At 52.3% G+C, this 24,404-nt stretch overlaps 1 protein-coding gene across 7 annotated transcripts in view; it reads right to left on the bottom strand.

The window, feature by feature from the left end:
* PPIP5K1 (diphosphoinositol pentakisphosphate kinase 1) overlaps window positions 1-24,404 on the bottom strand; it is a 1,319,084-nt gene that overhangs the window by 1,120,181 nt on the left and 174,499 nt on the right. For all 7 annotated transcript variants that reach the window (XM_086958191.1, XM_086958195.1, XM_086958197.1 and 4 more), the window contains one exon: window positions 14,959-15,486. In XM_086958191.1, coding sequence (XP_086814317.1) covers window positions 14,959-15,135 — 177 coding nt within the window. In that variant the 5' untranslated portion in view covers window positions 15,136-15,486. The remainder of the gene's footprint in view (window positions 1-14,958; window positions 15,487-24,404) is intronic.

Raw genomic sequence — 24,404 nt, 5'->3', positions numbered from 1 at the left:
TAGTTTGGGAAGGCCCGGGATGAGTCTGGCTACTGCATTCTGGTGGGCTGGAGGCTTCTGAGGAGCTGGGTGGAGATGCTGTAGTCGAGGCCGCTGATGACAATGGTCTAAGTGACCATCTTTCTGGTGTTGGCTGGGATCACCCTGAAGATTCTGCCAAGCATGCGAAATGTGTGGAAGAAGGTGGATGCGACTGTGTTGACTTGTCATTTCATGGTCAGTGGCTATCAAGGATGAAGAGGTTGTGTGCTTAGTCAGTGTGGTTGTGGGTCTGAGTTCTGCAGGACACAAGCTGTAGTCCCGAAGATCAGTACTTCAGTTTTGTCGGAGCCGAGTTGGAGGAATTGTCTCTCATCCATTCGGCTATGTTGGTCACGGTGTTGCAGAAGTTGGTTTTACCATTGGAGGTATCCTTAGTGAGCAAGAGGATCAGTTGAGTGTCATCTGCGTAGGAGATTATGTTAAGTCCATGGGATCTGAAGATGTCTGTGAGGGGGTTCATGTAGATGTTGAACAGGGTGAGGCCGAGGGATGATCCCTATGGAACACCATATATAATATCTTTAGGTGCAGAGGTGAAGGGAGCCACTCAGATGCTCTGTGTGCATCCTGTGAGGAAGGAGGTGATCCACTTGTTGTGGATTCTGTTGATAAGGGTGTTGTGGGAGAACCGATGTCGAATGCCGTGGAGAGGTCGAGGAGGATCAGGGCCACGATTTCTCCACAGCTTGGGGTGTTCTTATGTCATCTGTGGCAGAAATCAGTGCGGTCTCAATGTAATAGTTGGCACTGAATCCTTATTGAGAGGCGTCCAATAGGTGGTCTTGTTCCAGGAAATTAGTGAGCTGCTGGTTGATTGCTTTCTCTGGAACTTTGTCTGGGTAGGGGAGCAGGCAGATCTGATGGTAATTTCTGAAATTGTTGGGGTCAGCGGAGGCTTTCTTTAGGAGGGGTCTGACGTTGGCGTGTTTCTATCTGTCCAAGAAGGTTGCTGTGGAGATGGAGGTGTTGAGGATGCTGGTGAGTTGCTTGCTGATTGGGTTTGTTGCAAGGTTTAAGAGGTGGTGGGGGCAGGGGTCGGTAGATGCCCCAGAGTGAATGGAAGAATTTATGGCAAAGGTAGTTGTTAGACCTGGCACCTTGGCGTGAGTCTCCCTTCCACTTTTTGCTGGTGTGCCTCCGATGTTTTGCTGGTTTTCCGATACTCAGGGCACTGCGCCACGGCTGATCCGTGCCGCAGTGCAAGTGCTCCCTACTGTAAATTGTACATGCGATTGGTATCCATGATTGGTTCCTTGGATTTACTGTTAGTCCCTAGTAAAGTGCACAAGAGAGTGCCGGGGCTTGTAGATGCCAATACTGCTGGTGGGCCTGCAGCGCTGGTTGCGCCACCCACCGAAGCAGCCGTAAAGATGTGTCTGGGAACTGCGACCGCAGAACCCGCGTGCGGTCTCGTACTGTCACGCTAGCTGGGCAAGTGTCCCCACTTGCCAGCACCGACCCTTCCCTTGACTACATATTAGTCACCCATATGGTAGGCCTGCGGGCAGGGTGCGTTGTAGGTGTAAGGTAGGACAAGCCCTGATGTGCGTGGCATGTCCTAGTAGTGACTTACAACGAAGACCGTATTTCACTATTGAAGGCTACCTGCTCCATTAGGCTAGACTGAGCTGCGAGGGTTATTACACCCTATAATCCCCGCAGACTCAAGGAGCATGGTAGCGAGTCATGTTTAGTATGCCTGAACTCAGGATGATAAAATATTTCTTGTAGTCAAGTTTATTTTAGCATCCTGGGTTTGCAAATGCTACTTTTAGAAAGTTAGCATTTGCTTGCTTAACCATTTCAGCCCGCCTCTGCTGGTATGTGTATCTGGCTGTCTGGGATGTGTGAGTGACAGGGCTGGAGGGATGACAGATGGTGAATGCGCAGATTACACCTTAGTGGGAGGTAGGAGTGCCTCTTGACTCGAACTGTAGCTGTGCTCGACCACCACAATGCTGGCTCCACCCTCCTGGGGAGCGGCGGATGACTCTGCCGACGCCTGGCCCAGGAAGGGCGAAGCCCCCATCAACAAGGTACTCTGGCCACCCCTGTCCGGACAATGCTGGCTCCACCTCCTGTGGGGCGTCTGATGCGCCTGCCCCTCACACTGAAAGCAGAAGCCGGAGTACACCCACCGGGGTACTCAAAGACTGAGAGTGGCTATGCAAAGGCCCCCCTGGCCTGCGAGAACAAAAGAATTGGCCTATAAAAGAAGGAGCCCTGCTCCTTGAAAATTAGATCCGGTTTGGGCCACAGAAGGACTCTGCCCTACGAGAAGGACCGTGAGAGACAAGGAAGGGTGCTGACTCTTGCCTGTGTCTGGTGCCTTGCTGCTGAAGGAGAGGAAGAAGAAAAGACTACGAAAAGACTTTTGCTTTACTTGTGCCAAACTCTGCTAAAGAGATCTCCAAGGGCTTGCAACTGAACTTGCCCCCTGACCAGCGTCCCAGGACCAGTGGACGCTACCCCCTTGGAAGAAAGCGACTGCGGGTGCTGACCATCGCCGCAGCACCGACGGAGGAATCTCCTCCAAGGCAACGACATCCACCTGACCACCGTGACCGGGGCCCACAGCAACAGCGGGAGCAAAGTAAGGACCAGCCGCCGCTGGCCCGAACACCGTGACCGCAACTGCACCGGGAGCCCGAGAGCAAAGCGAAGGAGGACCCGTCCGGTCCGAGCTCTCGAGGTGACTGCATAACGAGCAGCCACTCACCTGCAAAGACGGACAGTTGCCCTGTGAGAATCCGCAAGGTCGGTAGCCTGCCCGACAGCCCAGCTGTGAGCCCACAGCTGCACCGGCACTTGGCTGGGTACGTCCTGCACTTGGAGACCGTACTGCCACTTGCCACCGCCGCACAGCCGCCGCCTCCAGGGTCGGAGCGGACGACGAGGAGAGGACCCTGCCGCCACAGAACACCGCTGCCCCGGATGACCAGTGACCTGCTCGGCTGAAGAGCCGCAACGATCAGCGACCCCGGGAAGGCAACGCGACGTGGGACAGATCCCCTGGAAGCCGCCGGCTCCACAAGAACTTTGGTTAACACCGGCCTACGGGCCTCAAGAGAACTGCATAAGAACTGTGGTAACCTGAACTGAGTAAACTTGCAACCGTTATCATAAAGTACGTTGACTGTATTCACAAGCCTGCTTAAAATCTATATAAAGATATATATTTTTAGAAGAATACAGTCTGGTCTCGTTGTGTGGTGGGTTGGTTGTAAAGGTGTACTATTGCAAGTGTTTAACCCTATGTGCCCCAAAGATTAGCCTACGACTGCGTAAGCCACACTACCTAGAGGGTAAGCAGAGGTTGTCTGGAAGGTAACCCTCAGCCCTGACGAGGAAGAGAGAGTCCCTGCTTGTCGCTAGTGTTGCACTGCGCCAACTAGAGCCTCCCCCTTCCTACATTGGACGCAGCGGTGAGGATTTCGAATTTACACTTGCGATATCTATACCTGAGCTTCTGACCACTACACAAGGATTACGGTCCAGTTACTTAGCCACAGACTTTGCTTTTTGAATTTTGCCGAAAGAAGATTCCGAGTGCAGAAGCCATGCCAGGCACGAAGAGCCTGGAGGGAGCGGAGTCCACGACCTCGGAAGTGTTTGAGGTCGAGTGGGACGCCGCGAAGCTGGATAAATACTCAAAGAACGAGCTGAAGTTTTTCTGTAAGAAACTCAAGGTTCCGCACGCTGGTTGCAAGAATAAGCCAGAACTCTACAAGGCCCTGAAAGCCTGGATAGAGTCCCGGAAAACCCCGGAGGAGCAAGATGTCCTCGCCGAGCAGAATGCGACGGAGGAGCAGAATGCACTTGGGGATCTGGTCGATCTCGAGAGGCAAGACAGCGAGCACAGCTTTGGTAAAGGCCTGTCGCCAGAGGAGCTGGCGGACAGGAAGGAAACGAGGAATCACGAAAGAAAGCTGGCAGAATTGAAAATCCAGCTGGAGCTTGAAACGAAAAGAATGGCGCTGGAAGAGCGAAAGCACCAGATGGATTACGAAATAAAAATGAGGGAGATAAGTCTCAAGGAGAGAGACTTGGATCGTCCTCCCTCTGGTGGCAGCGCATCGCCAGTGCAGGTAGAGCCAAGAGTGCACATCCCGAAGGACGTAGTTAAGGAGTTCTTTAAGGGGGATGACATAGGACAGTGGTTTAGGGCATACGAGGTAGCCATGTCCTCCCACCGGGTCCCTGACAAGGATTGGGGAGCGGGGTTGTGGGGAAGGTTCCTTAGCGAAGGGAGAGATACCTTGCTAGATTTGCCCGTAGAAAATCAGAGATCCTATGCCCACATGAAAGAAGCTTTAATGAACAGGTACGGGCTTACCCCTGAAATGTATCGACAGAAGTTTAGGGGATGTACTAAGCGGCCTGGGAATACGTATGTGGAGTATGTGACTTACTTTTGCAGAGCACTGGATGGTTGGGTGAAAGGTAACAAAGTTAACGATTTTCAAGGTCTCTTTGATTTAATTGCATGGGAGCACTTGTCTGATCACTGTTTTCCTGAGTTACGCCAACACCTGATCGATAGCAAGCTGTCCAACCCGAGGAAGCTTGCTGAGGAGGCGGACCGCTGGCTCAGCACCAGGGTCCACAAGGGTCCCGTGGGAGACTCCGCCAAGAGTGGGCAGGGTCCCCAGCAGAAGAGTGGGGGGGACAAAGGGGGAAAACAGAAAGGGTTCCAAAAAGGCCCCCAAAGTAGTTCCCAAGGGAGCCCGCAGCAGGGTTCTCAGCCTCCCCCACCTCCGAAGCAGAATGGGGCCCCGACAGGTAAACCTGTTCCAAAGGGGCCCTTCAATTGTTTCAAATGTGGCGAGCCTGGGCGCATATCCAGTGACCCCAAGTGTCGCCTGTTTGGAAAACCCGCACCCACTGGTGCTCCGCCCCGACAAGTGACTAGCGTTCACCTGGGAGAAGAAATGATGGTCCCGGGGGGTGGAGATCCCGTTCACATGACCCTGGTCTCGCTAGGAGACAGCGAGATGATCCCTACGAACTACCTGCCCTCTAACACTAAGAAATATGGGCAGGTGGTGATCATCAATGGTAAGGAAGCTGAGGCTCTGAGAGACACAGGAGCCAGTGTGACTGCAGTGAGGCAGCACCTGGTGTCTCAAGAGCAGGTTGTACCCCATGCCTACTGTAGGGTTATCAACGCTGATAATTCAGAGAGTCAGTGTCCGATGGCTCAAGTTCCCTTCGAGTGGGGGGGGTCTCTGGTACTCTGCAGGTCTGTGTAAGAAAAACCATGCCTGTTGACTGTTTGCTAGGGAATGACTTGGAGCACTCCCCTTGGGAAAAGGTGGAGAAGACGACTCACCTGCGGATGGTGGGTCTGCCTGACTGGGCGTGCGTGACCACCCGGTCGATGGCAGCCAGTAGGGGTGATCGAGAGGTCCTGGGGCCTGAAGGAGAGGCCCAGGAACCGGCCTTAGGGAGAAGGCGCAGGGGGCGCGGGAAACCGGCTCCTGAAGTTCCCACGGTCCAGGAAGAAGCAGACCTTGAGGGGGATGCCCTGGAGCCTACAGGGGAACAGATCGCCGAACTGGGGGACCTGCCTGAGCTGACCCATTGGCAGCAAGAAGGAGGACCCTCCAGGGAGGAATTCTGCAAGGAGCAGAAAAAATGCCCCTCTCTCGTGGGTATGCGGCAGCAGGCTGCAGACCAGGCCAATGGTGTTCAGGCCAAAACACATTATGTGTACTGGGAGAACGACCTCCTGTATTCCGAGCCTAAGGCTGCTGAACCTGGGTCAGCCCGTGTGCTGGTGGTACCCCAGAAGTTCAGAGCCTTCCTACTGGGTCTGGCTCATGATGTGCCTTTAGCAGGACATTTGGGGATGGACAAGACCTATGACAGGCTTGTCACCCACTTTTACTGGCCCCAAATCCACAAGAGTTCCGATGCTTATTGCAGAACCTGTCCGACTTGCCAGGCAAGTGGGAAGACGGGAGGGAAGAACAAGGCTCCCCTCCAACCCTTCCCTGTGGTCGGTACGCCATTCCAGCGAGTGGGTATTGACATCGTTGGGCCTCTGGACCCCAAGACAGCCATGGGCAACAGGTTCATCCTGGTCTTGGTGGACCATGCCACCCGGTACCCTGAAGCCATCCCTCTGAGGACAGTGACGGCTCCCGTGGTGGGGCGTGCACTGATGGGAATTTTCTCTCGAGTAGGATTCCCTCTAGAGGTGGTGAGCGACAGGGGGACCAATTTCATATCAAAGTATATGAAGTCCCTTTGGCAGGAGTGTGGCGTAACGTATAAGTTCACCACCCCCTACCATCCCCAAGGTAACGGGTTGGTTGAAAGATTCAACCGAACCCTGAAAGGCATGATCATGGGCCTGGAAGGTCCGATGAGGCGTAAGTGGGACGTCCTCTTACCATGCCTGCTCTTTGCATATCGCGAGGTGCCACAGAAGTCCCTAGGGTTCAGCCCCTTTGAACTACTGTACGGTCACCCCGTGAGAGGACCGCTGAGTTTGGTAAAGGAAGGCTGGGAGCAATCTCCCAGGAAACCTCCCCAGAATGTATATAGCTACATGCTGGCCTTCAGAAACCAGACCAGACGCTTCAGACAACTTGCCGAGGCAAATCTGGAAGCGAGCCAGGAGGAAATGAAGCGGTGGTACGATCAGAATGCCACTCTGGTCGAGCTTCAGCCTGGACAAGAGGTGTATGTCCTGGCCCCAGTGGAGCCCTGTGCCCTTCAAGATAAGTGGACAGGCCCATTTGAGGTTGTGGAGCGCAAGAGCCCCGTGACATACTTGGTGGACATGAAGACGCCCAGGAACCCTTTGCGGGTCCTACATGTCAACCGACTCAAGCCCCACTTGCGAAGGTCCGAAGTGGGCATGTTGTTGGCAACCGATGACGGAATGGAGGAGGAGTCTGAGCCTCTTCCTGACCTCTTGGTGGCCTGTGAGAAGGATGGGTCAGTGGATGGAGTTAACCTCTCACCCTCCCTGACCGCCGAACAACAGGAGGACTGCCGCCAGTTGCTGGGGCAGTTTCCAGACCTGTTTTCCCTGGTTCCGAGTGTCACAGATTGGTGCGTCCATGATGTGGACACTGGAGACAGCTTACCTGTGAAGCACAAGGCTTACAGGGTGACTGACAGGGTCCGGGCCTGCATCAAGGAGGAGGTCTCCAAGATGCTTGCCCTCGGGGTGGTTGAGTCTTCCAGCAGTCCTTGGTCCAGCCCCGTGGTCTTGGTTCCGAAGGCTGCTGCGCCGGGAGCCACACCCGAACTCCGGTTCTGTGTGGACTACAGAGGACTCAATTCAGTCACGAAGACTGACGCGCACCCCATCCCCAGAGCTGACGAGCTCATTGATCGGCTAGGGGCTGCCCGGTTCCTCAGCACGTTTGATTTAACTTCTGGGTACTGGCAGATCGCCTTGACCGATGGGGCAAAGGAGAGGTCGGCATTCTCTACACCAGATGGGCATTTCCAGTTCCGGGTTATGCCATTTGGAATGAAGAATGCCCCTGCCACCTTTCAGAGATTGGTCAACCAGGTGTTGGCTGGACTGGACGAGTTCAGTGGCGCCTACCTGGATGACATCGCGGTGTTCAGCGGCACCTGGCCCGAACACCTGCGACACCTCTGGGAAGTGTTGATGGCCCTGCGCAGAGCAGGCCTCACAATCAAGGCAAGCAAGTGCCAGATTGGGCAGGGTTTAGTGGTGTACTTAGGACACCAAGTTGGGAGTGGCAAGGTAGCACCCTTGCAGCCCAAGATCGAAACCATCCTGGCTTGGGAACCCCCCAAGACCCAGACTGCAGTGAGAGCCTTCCTGGGGCTCACTGGGTATTACAGGAGGTTTGTCAAGGGCTATGGCACGATCGTGACCCCCTTGACAGAGCTGACTTCGAAGAAGCAGCCCAGGAATGTGATTTGGACTGACACCTGTCAGAAGGCTTTTGACACCCTGAAGACTGCCATGTGCACGGCGCCCGTGCTCCTGGCTCCTGATTTCTCCAAGGAATTCATAGTGCAAACAGACGCTTCAGAGCATGGTGTAGGGGCTGTTCTTTCACAGATGACTGAGGAGGGCTTTGACCAACCCGTAGCCTTCATAAGTCGGAGGTTACTTCCACGGGAAAGTAGGTGGAGTGCAATAGAGCGTGAAGCATTTGCTGTGGTCTGGGCCCTGAAGAAGCTAAGACCCTACTTGTTTGGGTCTCACTTCCGAGTTCAGACGGACCACAGGCCCCTCAGATGGTTGATGCAAATGAGGGGTGAGAACCCGAAACTGTTGAGGTGGTCCATTTCTCTACAGAGTATGGACTTTACGGTGGAACACCGCCCTGGCACCGATCACGCCAACGCTGACGGTCTGTCCAGATTTTTCCGCCTTAGTGATGTGGAACTCCCTGGGGAAGGGTAGTTCCCCCCACATTTCAGCTGGAGGGGACACATGTTAGACCTGGCACCTTGGCGTGAGTCTCCCTTCCACTTTTTGCTGGTGTGCCTCCGATGTTTTGCTGGTTTTCCGATACTCAGGGCACTGCGCCACGGCTGATCCGTGCCGCAGTGCAAGTGCTCCCTACTGTAAATTGTACATGCGATTGGTATCCATGATTGGTTCCTTGGATTTACTGTTAGTCCCTAGTAAAGTGCACAAGAGAGTGCCGGGGCTTGTAGATGCCAATACTGCTGGTGGGCCTGCAGCGCTGGTTGCGCCACCCACCGAAGCAGCCGTAAAGATGTGTCTGGGAACTGCGACCGCAGAACCCGCGTGCGGTCTCGTACTGTCACGCTAGCTGGGCAAGTGTCCCCACTTGCCAGCACCGACCCTTCCCTTGACTACATATTAGTCACCCATATGGTAGGCCTGCGGGCAGGGTGCGTTGTAGGTGTAAGGTAGGACAAGCCCTGATGTGCGTGGCATGTCCTAGTAGTGACTTACAACGAAGACCGTATTTCACTATTGAAGGCTACCTGCTCCATTAGGCTAGACTGAGCTGCGAGGGTTATTACACCCTATAATCCCCGCAGACTCAAGGAGCATGGTAGCGAGTCATGTTTAGTATGCCTGAACTCAGGATGATAAAATATTTCTTGTAGTCAAGTTTATTTTAGCATCCTGGGTTTGCAAATGCTACTTTTAGAAAGTTAGCATTTGCTTGCTTAACCATTTCAGCCCGCCTCTGCTGGTATGTGTATCTGGCTGTCTGGGATGTGTGAGTGACAGGGCTGGAGGGATGACAGGTGGTGAATGCGCAGATTACACCTTAGTGGGAGGTAGGAGTGCCTCTTGACTCGAACTGTAGCTGTGCTCGACCACCACAATGCTGGCTCCACCCTCCTGGGGAGCGGCGGATGACTCTGCCGACGCCTGGCCCAGGAAGGGCGAAGCCCCCATCAACAAGGTACTCTGGCCACCCCTGTCCGGACAATGCTGGCTCCACCTCCTGTGGGGCGTCTGATGCGCCTGCCCCTCACACTGAAAGCAGAAGCCGGAGTACACCCACCGGGGTACTCAAAGACTGAGAGTGGCTATGCAAAGGCCCCCCTGGCCTGCGAGAACAAAAGAATTGGCCTATAAAAGAAGGAGCCCTGCTCCTTGAAAATTAGATCCGGTTTGGGCCACAGAAGGACTCTGCCCTACGAGAAGGACCGTGAGAGACAAGGAAGGGTGCTGACTCTTGCCTGTGTCTGGTGCCTTGCTGCTGAAGGAGAGGAAGAAGAAAAGACTACGAAAAGACTTTTGCTTTACTTGTGCCAAACTCTGCTAAAGAGATCTCCAAGGGCTTGCAACTGAACTTGCCCCCTGACCAGCGTCCCAGGACCAGTGGACGCTACCCCCTTGGAAGAAAGCGACTGCGGGTGCTGACCATCGCCGCAGCACCGACGGAGGAATCTCCTCCAAGGCAACGACATCCACCTGACCACCGTGACCGGGGCCCACAGCAACAGCGGGAGCAAAGTAAGGACCAGCCGCCGCTGGCCCGAACACCGTGACCGCAACTGCACCGGGAGCCCGAGAGCAAAGCGAAGGAGGACCCGTCCGGTCCGAGCTCTCGAGGTGACTGCATAACGAGCAGCCACTCACCTGCAAAGACGGACAGTTGCCCTGTGAGAATCCGCAAGGTCGGTAGCCTGCCCGACAGCCCAGCTGTGAGCCCACAGCTGCACCGGCACTTGGCTGGGTACGTCCTGCACTTGGGGACCGTACTGCCACTTGCCACCGCCGCACAGCCGCCGCCTCCAGGGTCGGAGCGGACGACGAGGAGAGGACCCTGCCGCCACAGAACACCGCTGCCCCGGATGACCAGTGACCTGCTCGGCTGAAGAGCCGCAACGATCAGCGACCCCGGGAAGGCAACGCGACGTGGGGCAGATCCCCTGGAAGCCGCCGGCTCCACAAGAACTTTGGTTAACACCGGCCTACGGGCCTCAAGAGAACTGCATAAGAACTGTGGTAACCTGAACTGAGTAAACTTGCAACCGTTATCATAAAGTACGTTGACTGTATTCACAAGCCTGCTTAAAATCTATATAAAGATATATATTTTTACAGAATACAGTCTGGTCTCGTCGTGTGGTGGGTTGGTTGTAAAGGTGTACTATTGCAAGTGTTTAACCCTATGTGCCCCAAAGATTAGCCTACGACTGCGTAAGCCACACTACCTAGAGGGTAAGCAGAGGTTGTCTGGAAGGTAACCCTCAGCCCTGACGAGGAAGAGAGAGTCCCTGCTTGTCGCTAGTGTTGCACTGCTCCAACTAGAGCCTCCCCCTTCCTACAGTAGTCATGGCAATGAGTGACGACCATGTGGTGATGGTTTGGCTGGTGTTCGCTGGTCGGTTGAGGTCATTGGAGTCGAGGGTGGCGGGTTGAAATTGTTGGTGATCTTGTACTGGAAGATGTTTGAGAGGGTGTTGCAGAGTTCGTGGGCGGGGTGGATGGTGTTCTCTTTAGCTGTCGATTGGAAAATTCCTGTGCTATTTTGAGGATTTCCTTTGTGCAGCTGGCTGCGGAGTTGATGCAGGTAGAAATGGCTGCTTTTTTGGCTTCTTATATGTGCCAGTGATAGATGCTGAGGGCTGTTTTTTGAGCTGCACTGTCAGCATGGTTCTTGGTAGTCTCATCATTTTCTTCCGTTGGCGGCAGTTGCGCTTAGTGGGTCTGAATTCTGGGGTACACCATCTAGCATGTTTGGGGATCTTGTTGGATTTTGTAGGTTTCAGTGGGGTGGCGCTGTCGGTCATACAGGTGGTGAAGTTCTGGGCGGTCTGGTTGAGGTCCCAGGTTGGTAGTTGGTGAGGGCCTGTGACAACAGAGTTTCAGTGGCCCTGCTCCAGCTGCGGCGGGAGGATGTCTTACTCCTGGTGATGGTGTGCTGGGTGTCGTGATGACTGTGTACGATGGTGTGGGCAGTCCAGGTGAGTTCTGTGGTGTGGCTGAATTTCATTCTGTTGTTGGAGGTGAAAATGGGGTTGAGTGTGTGACGGCTTTGTATGTGGGTTCGGTGAACAGTTGGGTGAGGCTGATGTTGCTCATGTTGCTCATGTTCTCCAGGAGGTCAATGGAGTTTGGCGTTGTTGGGGTTCGAGAAGAGTCATCGTTGGTGATGGTACATCTGATGGTATCCTTAAAGATGATGGCAATACCTCCTCCTTGTCTGTTGGCACGGTCATGGTGTATCATCTTGTACCCTTAAGGAGTGGCGGTGGTGATGTCGGGCCACGTTTTGGTGATGAAGAAAACATCTGTGGAGAGGATGGTGATGATGTCCCAGATTTCTGTGGCGCGTCTGCAGAGTGAGCGGGCCTTGAGCAGAATACAGTGGAGTGGTTGTGGGGTGTTCTTGTGGGCAGGGGTGGGGCAGGATATTCTGCGGGTTGTGTCGGCAGGTGAAAGGTCATTTGGTGGATCATAGGGAGGAGGTGACGCAACTGCTGTTTCGGCATCTGGGGTCCAGGTACAGGAGTTCCTTTGCGGTGTACCATTGGGTGGTGGGAGGGCGAGGGGTCCTGGCGCTGGGAGTTATTCAACCGGCGTTATGTTAGCGGCACGCCCGTTGCACGCTTACGTCGAATAGTCGTGCAGCGGCCTCCATTAGTGGTCCTGGTAGGTTGTCCAGGTAGCACAGGGACAGTAGGCAGTGCAGGGACAGTAGGCACCACAGGAGTAGTAGGCAACACCGGGGAAGGGACAGTAGGCAGCACAGGGACAGCAGGCAGCGCAGGGACAGCAGTCAGCGCAGGGCCAGGGACAGCTGGCAGCGCAAGAGCAACAGGCAGCGGAGAGGAGGCAGGCAGCGCATGGACAGCAGGCAGCACACTGGCAACAGTTAGCACAGGGACAGCAGGCAGCACAGGAACAACAAGCGGCACATCATGTGGCGCAGGGACAGCAGGCGGAGCAGGGACAGCAGGCGGAGCAGGGACAGCAGGCGGAGCAGGGACAGCAGGCGGAGAAGGGACAGCAGACGGAGCAGGGACGGAATGTCAGCGCTGGGACCGAAGGTCAGCGCTGGGAAGGAAGGGCGGCGCAGGGACGGAAGGGCGGTGCAGGGACAGAAGGCGGCGCAGGGACAGAAGGCGGCGCAGGGACAGAAGGCGGCGCAGGGACAGAAGGCGGCGCAGGGACAGAAGGCGGCGCAGGGACAGAAGGCGGCGCAGGGACAGAAGGCGGCGCAGGGACAGAAGGCGGCGCAGGGACAGAAGGCGGCACAGGAAAAGAAGGCGGCGCAGGGACAGCAGGTGGTGCAGGGACAGCAGGCGGCGCAGGGACAGGGAAAGCATGCGGCCCAGGGACAGCAGGCGGCGCAGGGACAGCAGGCGGCGCAGGGACAGCAGGCGGCGCAGGGACAGCAGGCGGCGCACGGACAGCAGGCGGCGCAGGGACAGCAGGCGGTGCAGGGACAGCAGGCGGCGCAGGAGCAGTAGGCAACACAGGGGCAGGGACAGTAGGCAGGGCAGGGACAGTAGGCAGAACAGAGACATCAGGCAGCGCAGGGCCAGCTGGCAGCGCAAGAGCAACAGGCTGCGGAGAGGAGGCAGGCAGCGCATGGACAGCAAGCAGCACACTGGCAGCAGGAAGCACAGGGGCCGAAGGCAGCACAGGAACAACAGGCGGCACAGCATGCGGCGCATGGACAGCATGCTGCGCAGGGACAGCAGGCGGAGCAGGGACGGAAGGGCGGCGCAGGGACAGCAGGCGGCGCAGGGACAGCAGGCGGCGCAGGGACAGCAGGCGGCGCAGGGACAGCAGGCGGCGCAGGGACAGCAGGTTGTGCAGGGCCAGGGACAGCAAGCGGTGCAGGGAAAGCAGGCGGCACAGGGACAGCAGGTGGCGTAGGGACAGGAGGCGGCGCAGGGACAGCAGGCGGCGCAGGGACAGCAGGCGGCGCAGGGACAGCAGGCGGCACAGGGACAGCAGGCAGCGCAGGGCCAGGGACAGCAGGCAGTGCATGGACAGCAGGCAGTGCAGGGACAGCAGGCGGTGCAGGGACAGCAGGCGGTGCAGGGACAGCAGGTGGTGCAGGGACAGCAGGTGGTGCAGGGGCATGGACAGCAGGCGGCGTATGGACAGCAGGTGGCGCAGGGACAGCAGGCGGCACAGTGGCTGCAGGAGGCACAGTGGCTGCAGGCGGCGCAGTGGCTGCAGGCGGTGCAGTGGCAGCAGGCGGCGCAGTGGCAGCAGGCGGTGCAGTGGCAGCAGGCGGCACAAGGGGGAGCAAGCACCGCAGGGGCAGTAGACGGCTTAGGAGCATGCAGGCGGCGCAGGGGCAGCAGGTGGCGCAGGGGCAGCAGGCGGCACAGGGGCCGGAGGCGAGGCAGGGACAGCAGGAGGCGAGGCAGGGACAGCAGGCGGCGAGGCAGGGACAGCAGGCGGCGAGGCAGGGACAGCAGGCGGCGCAGGGACAGCAGGCGGCGCAGGGACAGCAGGCGGTGCAGTGGCAGCAGGCACCACAGGGACAGCTGGCACCACAGGGGCAGGGCAAGCAGCGCAGGGGCGGAAGGCGGGGCAGGAGCAGCAGGAGGCGAGGCAGCACAGGGACCGCAGCAGGCGCAGGGACGGCAGGCGGCGAGGGACAGCGTGCGGCACAGGGGCAGCGGGGGCACAGGGGCAGCGAGCGGCGCAGGGGCAGCTGGGGCAGCGAGGGGCGCAGGGGCAGCTAGGGGCAGCGAGGGGCAGCAGGCGGCACAGAGGCAGCAGGCGGCACAGGGGTAGAAGGCGAAAGAGGGGAGGGCCCAGCCTCCTACGGGCACGGATGGGCCTGCCCTTGGCTCGGGCACAATCAGCGTGCGTCCCACATTGCAGGAGTCGCAGGCGACATTTAACCTGCACCGGGAGGTGCGAAAGTGGAAGTGCCAGCTCGCCCTCCGTCCGGGGCTGCTGGTCAATGCAGTCCGGACCGGTCTGGTCTGACCAGCAGGCAAAGTATGATGGTGGGAGGAGGTCTTTGGGTGCTCTGTGCACTGCGTCAGGCAGGAAGGGAGACACCTGACTTTCATGACCAAGAGAACTTCAATCTTTTTGTACATGCAACAAATAGGAGCCCAAAATCTATGGACATATAAATGTAAAAACAAGCATTCCTCATGAACAACTGCCATGTTCCATGAGAATATTTACTGATAAACCTAATATCGTCTTTAGTGCACACTCAGGAACGGTCATTGTGTAAAATCACACCAAATAATTGATTCTTGTTAGCATCAATGACTCTGAGGGTTTCTTTTATATGAGTCTTTAACCGTCTATTGCAAACACCTACTAAAGCCTTTGAACAATAACAGACATGTTTTGCTCTGGTTGGAGCAGGTACGTGTTGTTTAAGCTGACATTCTGTAAAAGTGCCACAACAGAAAGAAATAGGTAAGGGAGGATAGCAGTAGAAATGACCAAACCAGCTAAGACCTGATCTAGACATTCTTCCTTACCAGTTCCTCTTCCTCCTCGTCCTCCTCCTCTTCTTCTTCTTCTTCTTCATCTACACAGAAGTGAACCTCGTCCAGATTCATGTTTGATTCCAAGAAGTCTGTCTCCTCATCTCGTGAACCAACAAAAAATCTTGGAGCAGAGCCGTCGCCCTCACTAGAGGGAGTCAGGGATGACATCACAGTCGAGTGGGCCTATCATCCCGCTCCGGAACCGTCATGCAAAAAACACAACAAGCGAAAAGTACATGTTTGTTTGCGAGGCGGCTAGTAATCACAGAGGAGGTGTTTGGGAGCATCCCGGGATGGTCGAGCGTGAGGAGAGAGGCGGGGGAGCAGCATGTGCCAGCGTGCCAGGGCTGGCTGGCTGCCACAGGAAAGCCCTAGTTATTGAAAGTCCACCAAGAGCCAGAGGTAAGGAGCGCCCAAAAGTTGACATCATGGGGCCACGCAGAGGTGCAAAACATGGCAGACATCGACGATGGATCCTGCTGGATTCAAGACGGTCTTCTCCAGCCTAGAAACCGAGTTCTGTAAAGAGAAAAAAAGCCAAATATTAACACGTGTATCCCAACAATAGCGAGCGAGCAAAGGCAGCAAGAGCCAAATATAAATTGTTGTTTTGTCACTGTATGTGTTTTGGCAATAAGTCAATCCAGGCTGCAGGGCTCAGGTCACTTTACCTCTCCTCCTAATCACGCCTTACCCTCACCTTGCCAAAAAACTGTGCTGTGAAGACAACCGCAATTAGCATCGACCTCTCCAGAGCGCAAATAACACGTTTGACCTCTACCTTCGCCTTTTCTCGTCTACTGTATTATTTACAGTGCTCACTTGGAACAGTATTTAACTACACATGGCGCCAAAATCCACGACTGCGGCACCGACCGTGCCATTTTATACAACTTCAAGTTGCACAGAGGCTGGCCCCCCCGCTGTGTTACTGGGAGCCATGCACGTCTGACAGAAACGTCAAGTCCGATAAGCCTGTGTCTACCCTTAGGATGTACACAACTTTATCTTGGATCACCTTGACCTTCCGTACGCCGTGAAGACGACACAGGACGTATTATACTGGCCCTCACTGCACCGCCTGAAAGTGCGCACTCGGTACATAACGTGGTGGTAAAGTGATAGCATTCCTACCGCGGAAGGCTGGCACCCACCACTACCATTCCTTTCTTCCTGCGTCACTGGCAGTGCCGGGACAAATAAACACGTGCTAGTCTGGGCGCATACCCCAGCTGAGCACTGGGAGAGGTCCCTTCTGATCTTTTCTTTGTTTGAAGGTTCCATACATAATTAATATATAAGAAACGCTTTGCAATATCATACTACCATTAAAAGCAAGACGAGGGAAAAACAAGGCACACATCACGGTCCAACCTTTGCAAAGTTACAAGCAGTTCGTCTGCGACTTGATATTTGGGTTAATAATTTCGACTGGCTTCTAATTACAACAATAACCAGCATTGCCCAAGCCATTGGGTCGGATTTTGCAACTGAAAATGCAAGCCAGACATCTCTTCTCCGCCAATGCTTTCTACTAGATAATCAGATATAAATCCGGTTGGAACACCCTGGGTAGTTACAAAAGGTCCCCATGTCAGGCAAATTCTTTCTGTGCCAGGTTCTCTGGAGTAAGAAACAATGCCATTCCTACAGTAAACTGCAGTACAATAGCTAGAGTTCCCTGGAGACAAACAAACCTTCTCTAGAGCAGGGTGCAGGACCCGCAGTCATTACTAGAGGTCCCTGGAGTCACACACTAATCCTTCTCTGCAACAGTCTGAACTACATGAGGCTGTTACTAGAGGCCACAGAACATTCCTGCGATCAAGTGGCACCGTGCAGCACCTCAAACCAACTAGGGGTGGGCGGAATTTGCGTAATCACGTTACGCAAATCTCAGCGAATCGGTAAAAAATCTCCGCAAACATGCGGAATTGCTTGTCAGCGAAGCTTTTTTACTGTTCGCAATTGCCGTTTGCGTGCTCGGGGGGAAATATCTGGCGAAGACGCATTTTGTGAACGCAAACAAGCAAAGAATTTTGCAAAGTCACGGAATGCAGAATTTTGGGCAATTTTGCGTTCTTCGCGGAACGTGAAATTACCCAAATTCCACAAATGGAATGGAATTTACCGCCCAGGCCTAATGCTAACACCGTTCCGTCAATTTTACGATACCAGACGATTGTGATATATCAGATGCCCTTGACTGTTGTTGAAATTGAAAGTAAAACTATAACAGTGCAAAAAGCTGACTGCGCTTTTATTTTCATCAAACCAGATCCCAGGGAGAGGGTATTTTCAACATAGATTTGCATCGTCACATTAATAAGCCTATCGATTTTGCTTGTTTTCTGTTTTAGATAAATATGAGGTTAAAATAGATCAAATTAGGTTAGATGAAAATAGGCTGGTAATAATCAATTTGTAAGTCGGAAATGTCTCTCGCCATGTGCTGATGCTGTGCAGAATGTGATGCCCAAAAGCACCCTTTGCACAACGGAATGGCCAAGTAGTTAATGGCAGCTGCTAGGTCCTCCAAAAAATTGTAATAATAAAAAAAGCAAAATAGCCACAAGAGATTTGGAGAGCAACGGAGGAACGGGTGTAGTGACGTGGTTGGTGGTGAAGCAACGGTGAGAGGGTGAGGGAGCAACTGAGGGATTTGAGGTTGGGCACAGGGAAAACCAATAAAAAATGATAAAAAAAAGAGAGGGCAGGGAAGTGTTGGGAAGAAAAATGGACGAGTTTGGAGGAAGGGATGAAAGAGCACCACAGAGTGCAGGAAGCAGCACAAAAGTGAGAAAACAAGAAAGCACATGCACTCATCCAGTACTGAAAGAAAATTGTAAGTAGTTCTCTGAGTGGAGCCGTGGAAGAAAACAAGTCATCCAATCAAAAGGATTGTAAAGAGGCTTGCTCCAGGGGAGAGGGGACAAATACAAGAGGAAGGCAAATCATTGAATAACAAGCATTGTCAAAGTCAACAGGTCTCACCTTTGGGATTTATGAACTCTGCCATTGGTTTTTAGTGAAACTGTACACAATGGGTACTTGCAATATTTTCGTAGGAAGCAAAATGTTTAATCTGTGGTGTGTGTTTTGGCCGCATTGATGCCAGCAGGGTCGAGGTCAGGAGAGTGGATGTAAGGTGGGCGTAGGTGGAGCAAAGCATGTACATGTTGTTGACTGAATTGTGAAGTTATTTTGAGAGTTGCATTTCATACTGCCTTCTAAATTATGTCCCTAGTCTCTAAAAAAAGACAGATTTGACAATACAGTGTTTTGGTGTATCTTAGTTGCTATCCATCTACTGCATCCAGGGGTAAGCCTTCTCTGTCTACTATCACTACCTTTAACAAATCACGTGTGCAAAGGAAATAACTTGATATTTTAATTGGAATGAAACAGAAACATAGGCCTCACAATTTCCTAACTCCTTTAGTCTCCTATCTGTAAACATTAGAAGTACTTAGAAACAGGCTCATTTAAGGTAGCAAGTGCTATAAAAAAAATCTTTGACTAAGACCCCCCACTTTGTTAATACTTGCACCTTAAAGAGTTGCTGGTAAAAGGAACATATTGGGCTGTTCTTCTAATTATTGTTTGTAATGTGGGTGCACACACTTCCTTTATTGTGTCGGATTGTTTCACTGTATATTTTTAGATTCTTATGAAAAGTAATCTAAATGTGTCTCTACACAGTTTTCAAAGTCTCTCATTAACATGTTATAATGTTTTGTTGAGATGTGAATTACAGATGAAATATAGTAATCTGTATGTATGCCTTATTGAAGACGACTAGTCTTTTCCAGTATTTTCGTATTAACAATCAAAACAGATCTGAAAGTTGAGAAGTGTGCACCAGATATTTGAGCAAATGAGTTTTAAAGTATAGTACTCTGCTTCCTTCAAGATCTGCATAGAGACAGGATTGTTGAAAAGGAATGAATCATCAAGTACTCATGAGCAATGTTCCCTCTAATTTTTTTCCTCTGTGTGCGGCAGTGGAGGGTCTCTGTGCGCTGCAACCATGGCTATGTGCGCCAGGAACCAACCCATGCGTGTCTGCGGCGCCAAATGGCACTCAAAACGTTTACTTTAAAAAGTGAAAAGATAGTGCATTTTCACACATACGGAGCCAAAATAAGGATCTCAAAGGCAGTTTGCAAATTTATTATATTGCCTGTATTTTCATTGTTGTGTCTCTGACTGCTGTTGTCTGTCTTCTCGCTGCCTGTACGTGGTCCGTGCCCCTTTTTCTTCCCTCTGTTCCCCTCGCTGTCCCTGTGCTCTCTCTGCCCGGTCTTTCCTTCTGTACCCCTCGCTGCCCGTGTCTCTGCCCAGTTTTCCCTTCTGTTCCCCTCGCCTCGCTGCCCCGTGCCTCTCTGCCCGTTCTGCCTTCTGTTCTTAGCTGCCCTATATTTCTGTATTCTGTATTTTGCCTCTCTGCCATTAGTTTATTGTGCCCGTCTGCCCTCTGTGCCACTCTTTTTTGTGCCCGTCTGCCCTCTGTCCCACTCGTTTTTGTGCCCTTCTGCCTTATCCACTTCATTTTCCCCTCGTTTTTTGTGCCTTTCTGCCCTCTGTTCCACTTCGCTTTTCCCTCGTTTTTTGCCTTTCTGCCCTCTGTCCCACTCGTTTTTGTAGCTTTCTGCCCTCTGTCCCACTCGTTTTTGTGCCCTTCTGCCCTCTGTTCCACTTGTTTTTGTGCCCTTCTGCCCTCTGTCCCACTCGTTTTTGTGCCTTTCTGCCATCTGTCCCACTCGTTTTTGTGCTGCCCTCTGTCCCACTCGTTTTTAGGTCTCACCTATCCCATTCTGCAAGGAATGGATAAGGGAGAATTATAGTGGGCAAAATAAGTTCTCAAACCATCGGCGGATTTCAAACAGTTCATGTGAACACAAGCACGCGCTTTTGCCTCGCTCCCGAGCCGCCTGCCTCCGAGAGCTTCACTTCATAGGGCTCCGCTCCCCCGCCCACTGCTTCACACTTCAAGGCCGCCAGGCCGTGTCTCGCATTTCTCCTCCTCCCCTCCCCACAGCAAGAGCTTGTTTCTCTTGCACGTTTGGTTAGAAATCAAAGAAAATCAGCTTCACAAAAATAGCATTTACATTAGTAGCAGACTGAATTCCGTTTGTTCTTGCATGGTGCTGCACCGTGCCATAAGGCACTTGGTACAGGCACACAATACTGGTCTCTGTGTATGTGGTGTCGACTGGTCCCACAAAGAGGCAAAGTCTTGTCGTGACTCGTGAGGGGTGAAATATACTGTAGGGGGGCTTCGTGCTCCACTAAACTGGAACAGCCGGCTTTTGACACAGCTGCCACATTCACCATAAACAACTTTCACTATACCACGACCCACAGCGCTTTCTTTTAAGCACTCTGTATTATGACAAAGCAACAACTCTCTATTATCTCCGCTGATAAACCCCCATTCTGTTTTCGTGATTTGAAAGGAAACTGTGTTCATTTGTAAGGTGCAGTTTATTTCCATTCCGGACAAAAAAACACTACTATCGACTTGCGGCCAAATCGCACTTGAAACGGTGGGATCCTATGGTAAACACTTGCAGGATCGAAGTGTCTGGCTCACACGCTGCATTTGATCTAGAGAGATTTCACAGCATTGACAGACAAACAATGGGAAATCTGTTACTCAACCTGGAATTTCCGTTTTCACTTTAAATAACATCATACACCCTCAAAGTTGCATTCATTGCACCTTCAGTTTTCAAAGTAGCGAACCATTATAAAATAAAAACTGTGTGGAATTGTTTTAAGTCAATCATAGAAATGTGCACATTTTTGCTACCAAACTCCCTCCTATCTCCTTGTCGAAATACCAGATAACACCTAAACCGTCCGACTAATCTTTCATCTGCTCCTGGAAAATGGCAAACATGTAAATCTATTATGCAAATATTCACTAACTTGTAATTCTATGAGCGGGTAAAGTCTTTGTCAACTTCGCAATATTCGCCAAGGTTTAAAAAAAACGAACAGAAGAAACTTCAGCTACAAGTAAGTTTGTGATACATACACTCCACAGAATCTTATAATGATGTTCTTCCCCCCCCCCCACCCACGTCCTATTTCTTTCTCGCTCGTTGTTTCTCCTGCAAACCTCCACGCTCCTTGTCCCTTCTCCCCCATGGCTCTCCCTATTGATTCCCCCACTAGCCCTTTGTGCTCCTTCCCCCGCCCAGGCCCTCTGTGCAACCACCCTCAACTCCAAAAGAGTAAATAAATGACAAAAAAAAAGGGAAATTGACTGCATCAACCAGGGGCTTGTGGCATTCCCATGTGTCACCATGACGTTGCCCTGAGCAGCTCTTTGCAACAACTGAGATCCCACTCCCTATCTTACACAGCATGCCTGTGTCTCGCTCGCTCACCCACTCCCACTCCTTTCTCTGCCCCCTTTCCTTTACCGTCCCTCTTGTCTCAACGTAAACCGAAAGTGCCTCCCAGCAGAGCACACAGGCTTCCCAGCACTTTAAGGCAAGGTTGGCGTTTTGAAAGTAGCAAGAACTTGTCTCGCAGGTACCCCGCCCCCTCGGAAAAAAACACCCAGAAAAGCAGCGTTAATCTGCATTTCGCAAACCATGCCACCAGAGTTCACGGCCCAGCGGTAACCACACGCAGACATAACAACTAATTTCCGAGATGAAATATCAATTGTTTTTAACATTAAAGTAAGTGAAACCGGGGATCAACGTACTCGCGGCATAATCCACATTTCCTTGCCGCGTGATTTCCGTTTCTTTACCATACAGCTTGGCAATTCACTGCCGCATAATTTCAGGGGGCGTGGCAACAATGGTGCTGGCCCCTCCACCCCCACCCAGCTTGTTCCCGTAGGGTGTTGGATGAATAAGTGGGTCCTGGCCTCACCCATCTGGGTCTTTATGGATGAAATAAACAAAACCCATGGGGTGGGGGGATCCCTGGCGCTTTGCTGGTTGATTTCCGTATCTCCCCACACACATACTGCAGTCATCAGCTCACCATAATGTTACTCACATTGTGTTTCTTTCCGCATTCTGCTTAGTTTAATGCGAAATTATGCGAAATCCCAATCACTCATTTTGCAGTAAAGTCTCTCTCCCCTCGCTCACTTTATTTTATTTCCCCCTCACTGCCTCTGCTTGTCGTATTTATCTCTACCTCTGTCTTCTCTGCTCCCTCCTTCGTTCTTAGCCGGCCCTCCCTGCCCCCAAGCTCCCCCAGCCCTGTGCTCCTTCCTGTACTCACTCCTGTCCCTTGTCCCCCCTCTGTCTGGCCGAGGCCTGTGTGTGTGTTTGTGAGTGGGGGACGGGGGGGGCACCTATTGTAATCTGCCCCTTTGAGCACACGTCCCTCGGCAGTACACAGTCTATCGCCCTCCCCACCCCCTCTCGCTCGCTGAGCTGTGATCTGGTCCTTCGAGCAGTTAACGCCATCTCCACTGAAGCCTCCTCAGTAACTGGTCCCGGTCGGGTACGTGTCTGCATTACCCCTCTCATTAATAACTTAAACCCCCTCATTCTTTGATGCTATGGTTAAATTCCAGAATATTGAGGCAGAAAGGCCTAGACAGCATCACAATATTTGTATGTGCACACATTAAATGTGTGGCCCAGAAATGTTTGTATTTCACCATTTAAGTGGGCTCTTTATTTCCAAAAGACAGTCCAGTTCCAAGACGGTCACCACTGTTCTTTGTTTTTTTCTGGTTCGTCAGAAGCATCTGGATAAGTTACAACAGGGCTGTGAAGATCGCATGCTTCACATATGCACCACGATTGTCCGCGATCATTAATAGCCTGGTACTGGCTAACTGGATGCTCCTCTTCCAGCGACTGTGAGGAAACAGCCCCCAAGACTGCAGATCACTATTGGAGGTCACTGCATCTAGCTTCTTTCAGTCCAGCCTCTAACAAATCTGTGTGTAATGGTTCTCTGCTTCTAAAGCATGCCTACATATTTTGGTAAAAATTTCTATGATATGACAAAGAAACCCTGCAGCATGGTGAACAACTCTCCGAAAAAACGCCCTTTGACGCCTCATCAAGGGTAGTAACCACTATATAAATGCAATTCACACTCTATCGCCCTCACTCTATCTATCCATCGCCCTCACTCGATCTATCCATCGCCCTCACTCGATCTATCTATCGCCCTCACTCGATCTATCTATCGCCCTCACTCACTATCTATCTATCGCCCTCACTCACTATCTATCTATCGCCCTCACTCACTATATATCTATCGCATCACCACAGCATTGCTGAATGGCCACAGCATTGCTGAGCGGCCACAGCATCGCTGAGCGGCCACAGCATCGCTGAGCGGCCACAGCATCGCTGAGCGGCCACAGCATCGCTGAGCGGCCACAGCATCGCTGAGCGGCCACAGCATCGCTGAGCGGCCACAGCATCGCTGAGCAGCCACAGCATCGCTGAGCGGCCACAGCATTGCTGAGTGGCCACAGCATTGCTGAGCGGCCACAGCATTGCTGAGCGGCCACAGCATCAATCTGTGCAACCATTCAACAACAACTGGTTCAAATATGTTCTCTCAATGTTTCAAGCTTTATTACAAATGTCACAAAAAATGTTGATATTTCACTCCTGTTCTTGGATTTTTTCACAATAAAATACACTGAACATAATCTTCACAAAAAGTTATTTACAAAAGTTTAAGCTATTGCCATTATAAATTACAAAACCTTTTATTTAAGTATTCATTATTTAAAAAAAATAAAAGCCATTGTTATTTGTAATATCAATACATCCGATTCACGTAAATACAACCCATATTGAATTACAAATGCTATAGGTGTCACATTTGCAAAAGTCAAAACTATTGGCATTGTAAATGACAAAGCTATTAATTTCACAATTTTCAAAACCAAAACATAAATAAAAATGTGTCATTTACAATACCAATAGCTCAAACTTTCCTAATGCGAGACCTATTGCATTGCAAATGCTTGTTGTGCTTTTCTGCCATCTGTCCCACTCGTTTTTGTGCCCTTCTGCCCTCTGTCCCACTCGTTTGTGTGCCCTTCTGCTATCTGTCCCACTCGTTTTTGTGTCTTTCTGCCAACTGTCCCACTCGTTTTTGTGCCCTTCTACCCTCTGTTCCACTCGTTTTTGTGCCCTTCTGCCCTCCGCCACACTTGTTTTTGTGCCTTTCTGCTATCTGTCCCACTCGTTTTTGTGCCCTTCTGCCCTCTGTCCCACTCATTTTTGTGCTGCCCTCTGTCCCTATCGTTTTTGTGCCTTTCTGCCATCTGTCCCACTCGTTTTTGTGCCCTTCTGCCATCTGTCCCACTCGTTTCCAACTGTCCCACTCGTTTTTGTGCCCTTCTGCCATCTGTCCCACTCGTTTTTGTGCCCTTCTGCCCTCTGTCCCACTCGTTTTTGTGCCCTTCTGCCCTCTGTCCCACT

This window comes from Lissotriton vulgaris, chromosome 2_1, assembly GCF_964263255.1.
Source record: "Lissotriton vulgaris chromosome 2_1, aLisVul1.2, whole genome shotgun sequence".
Lineage (NCBI taxonomy): Eukaryota > Metazoa > Chordata > Amphibia > Caudata > Salamandridae > Lissotriton > Lissotriton vulgaris.
The sequence above is the reverse complement of the archived record's forward strand: the minus strand, read 5'-3'. Positions and strand labels throughout refer to the sequence as shown.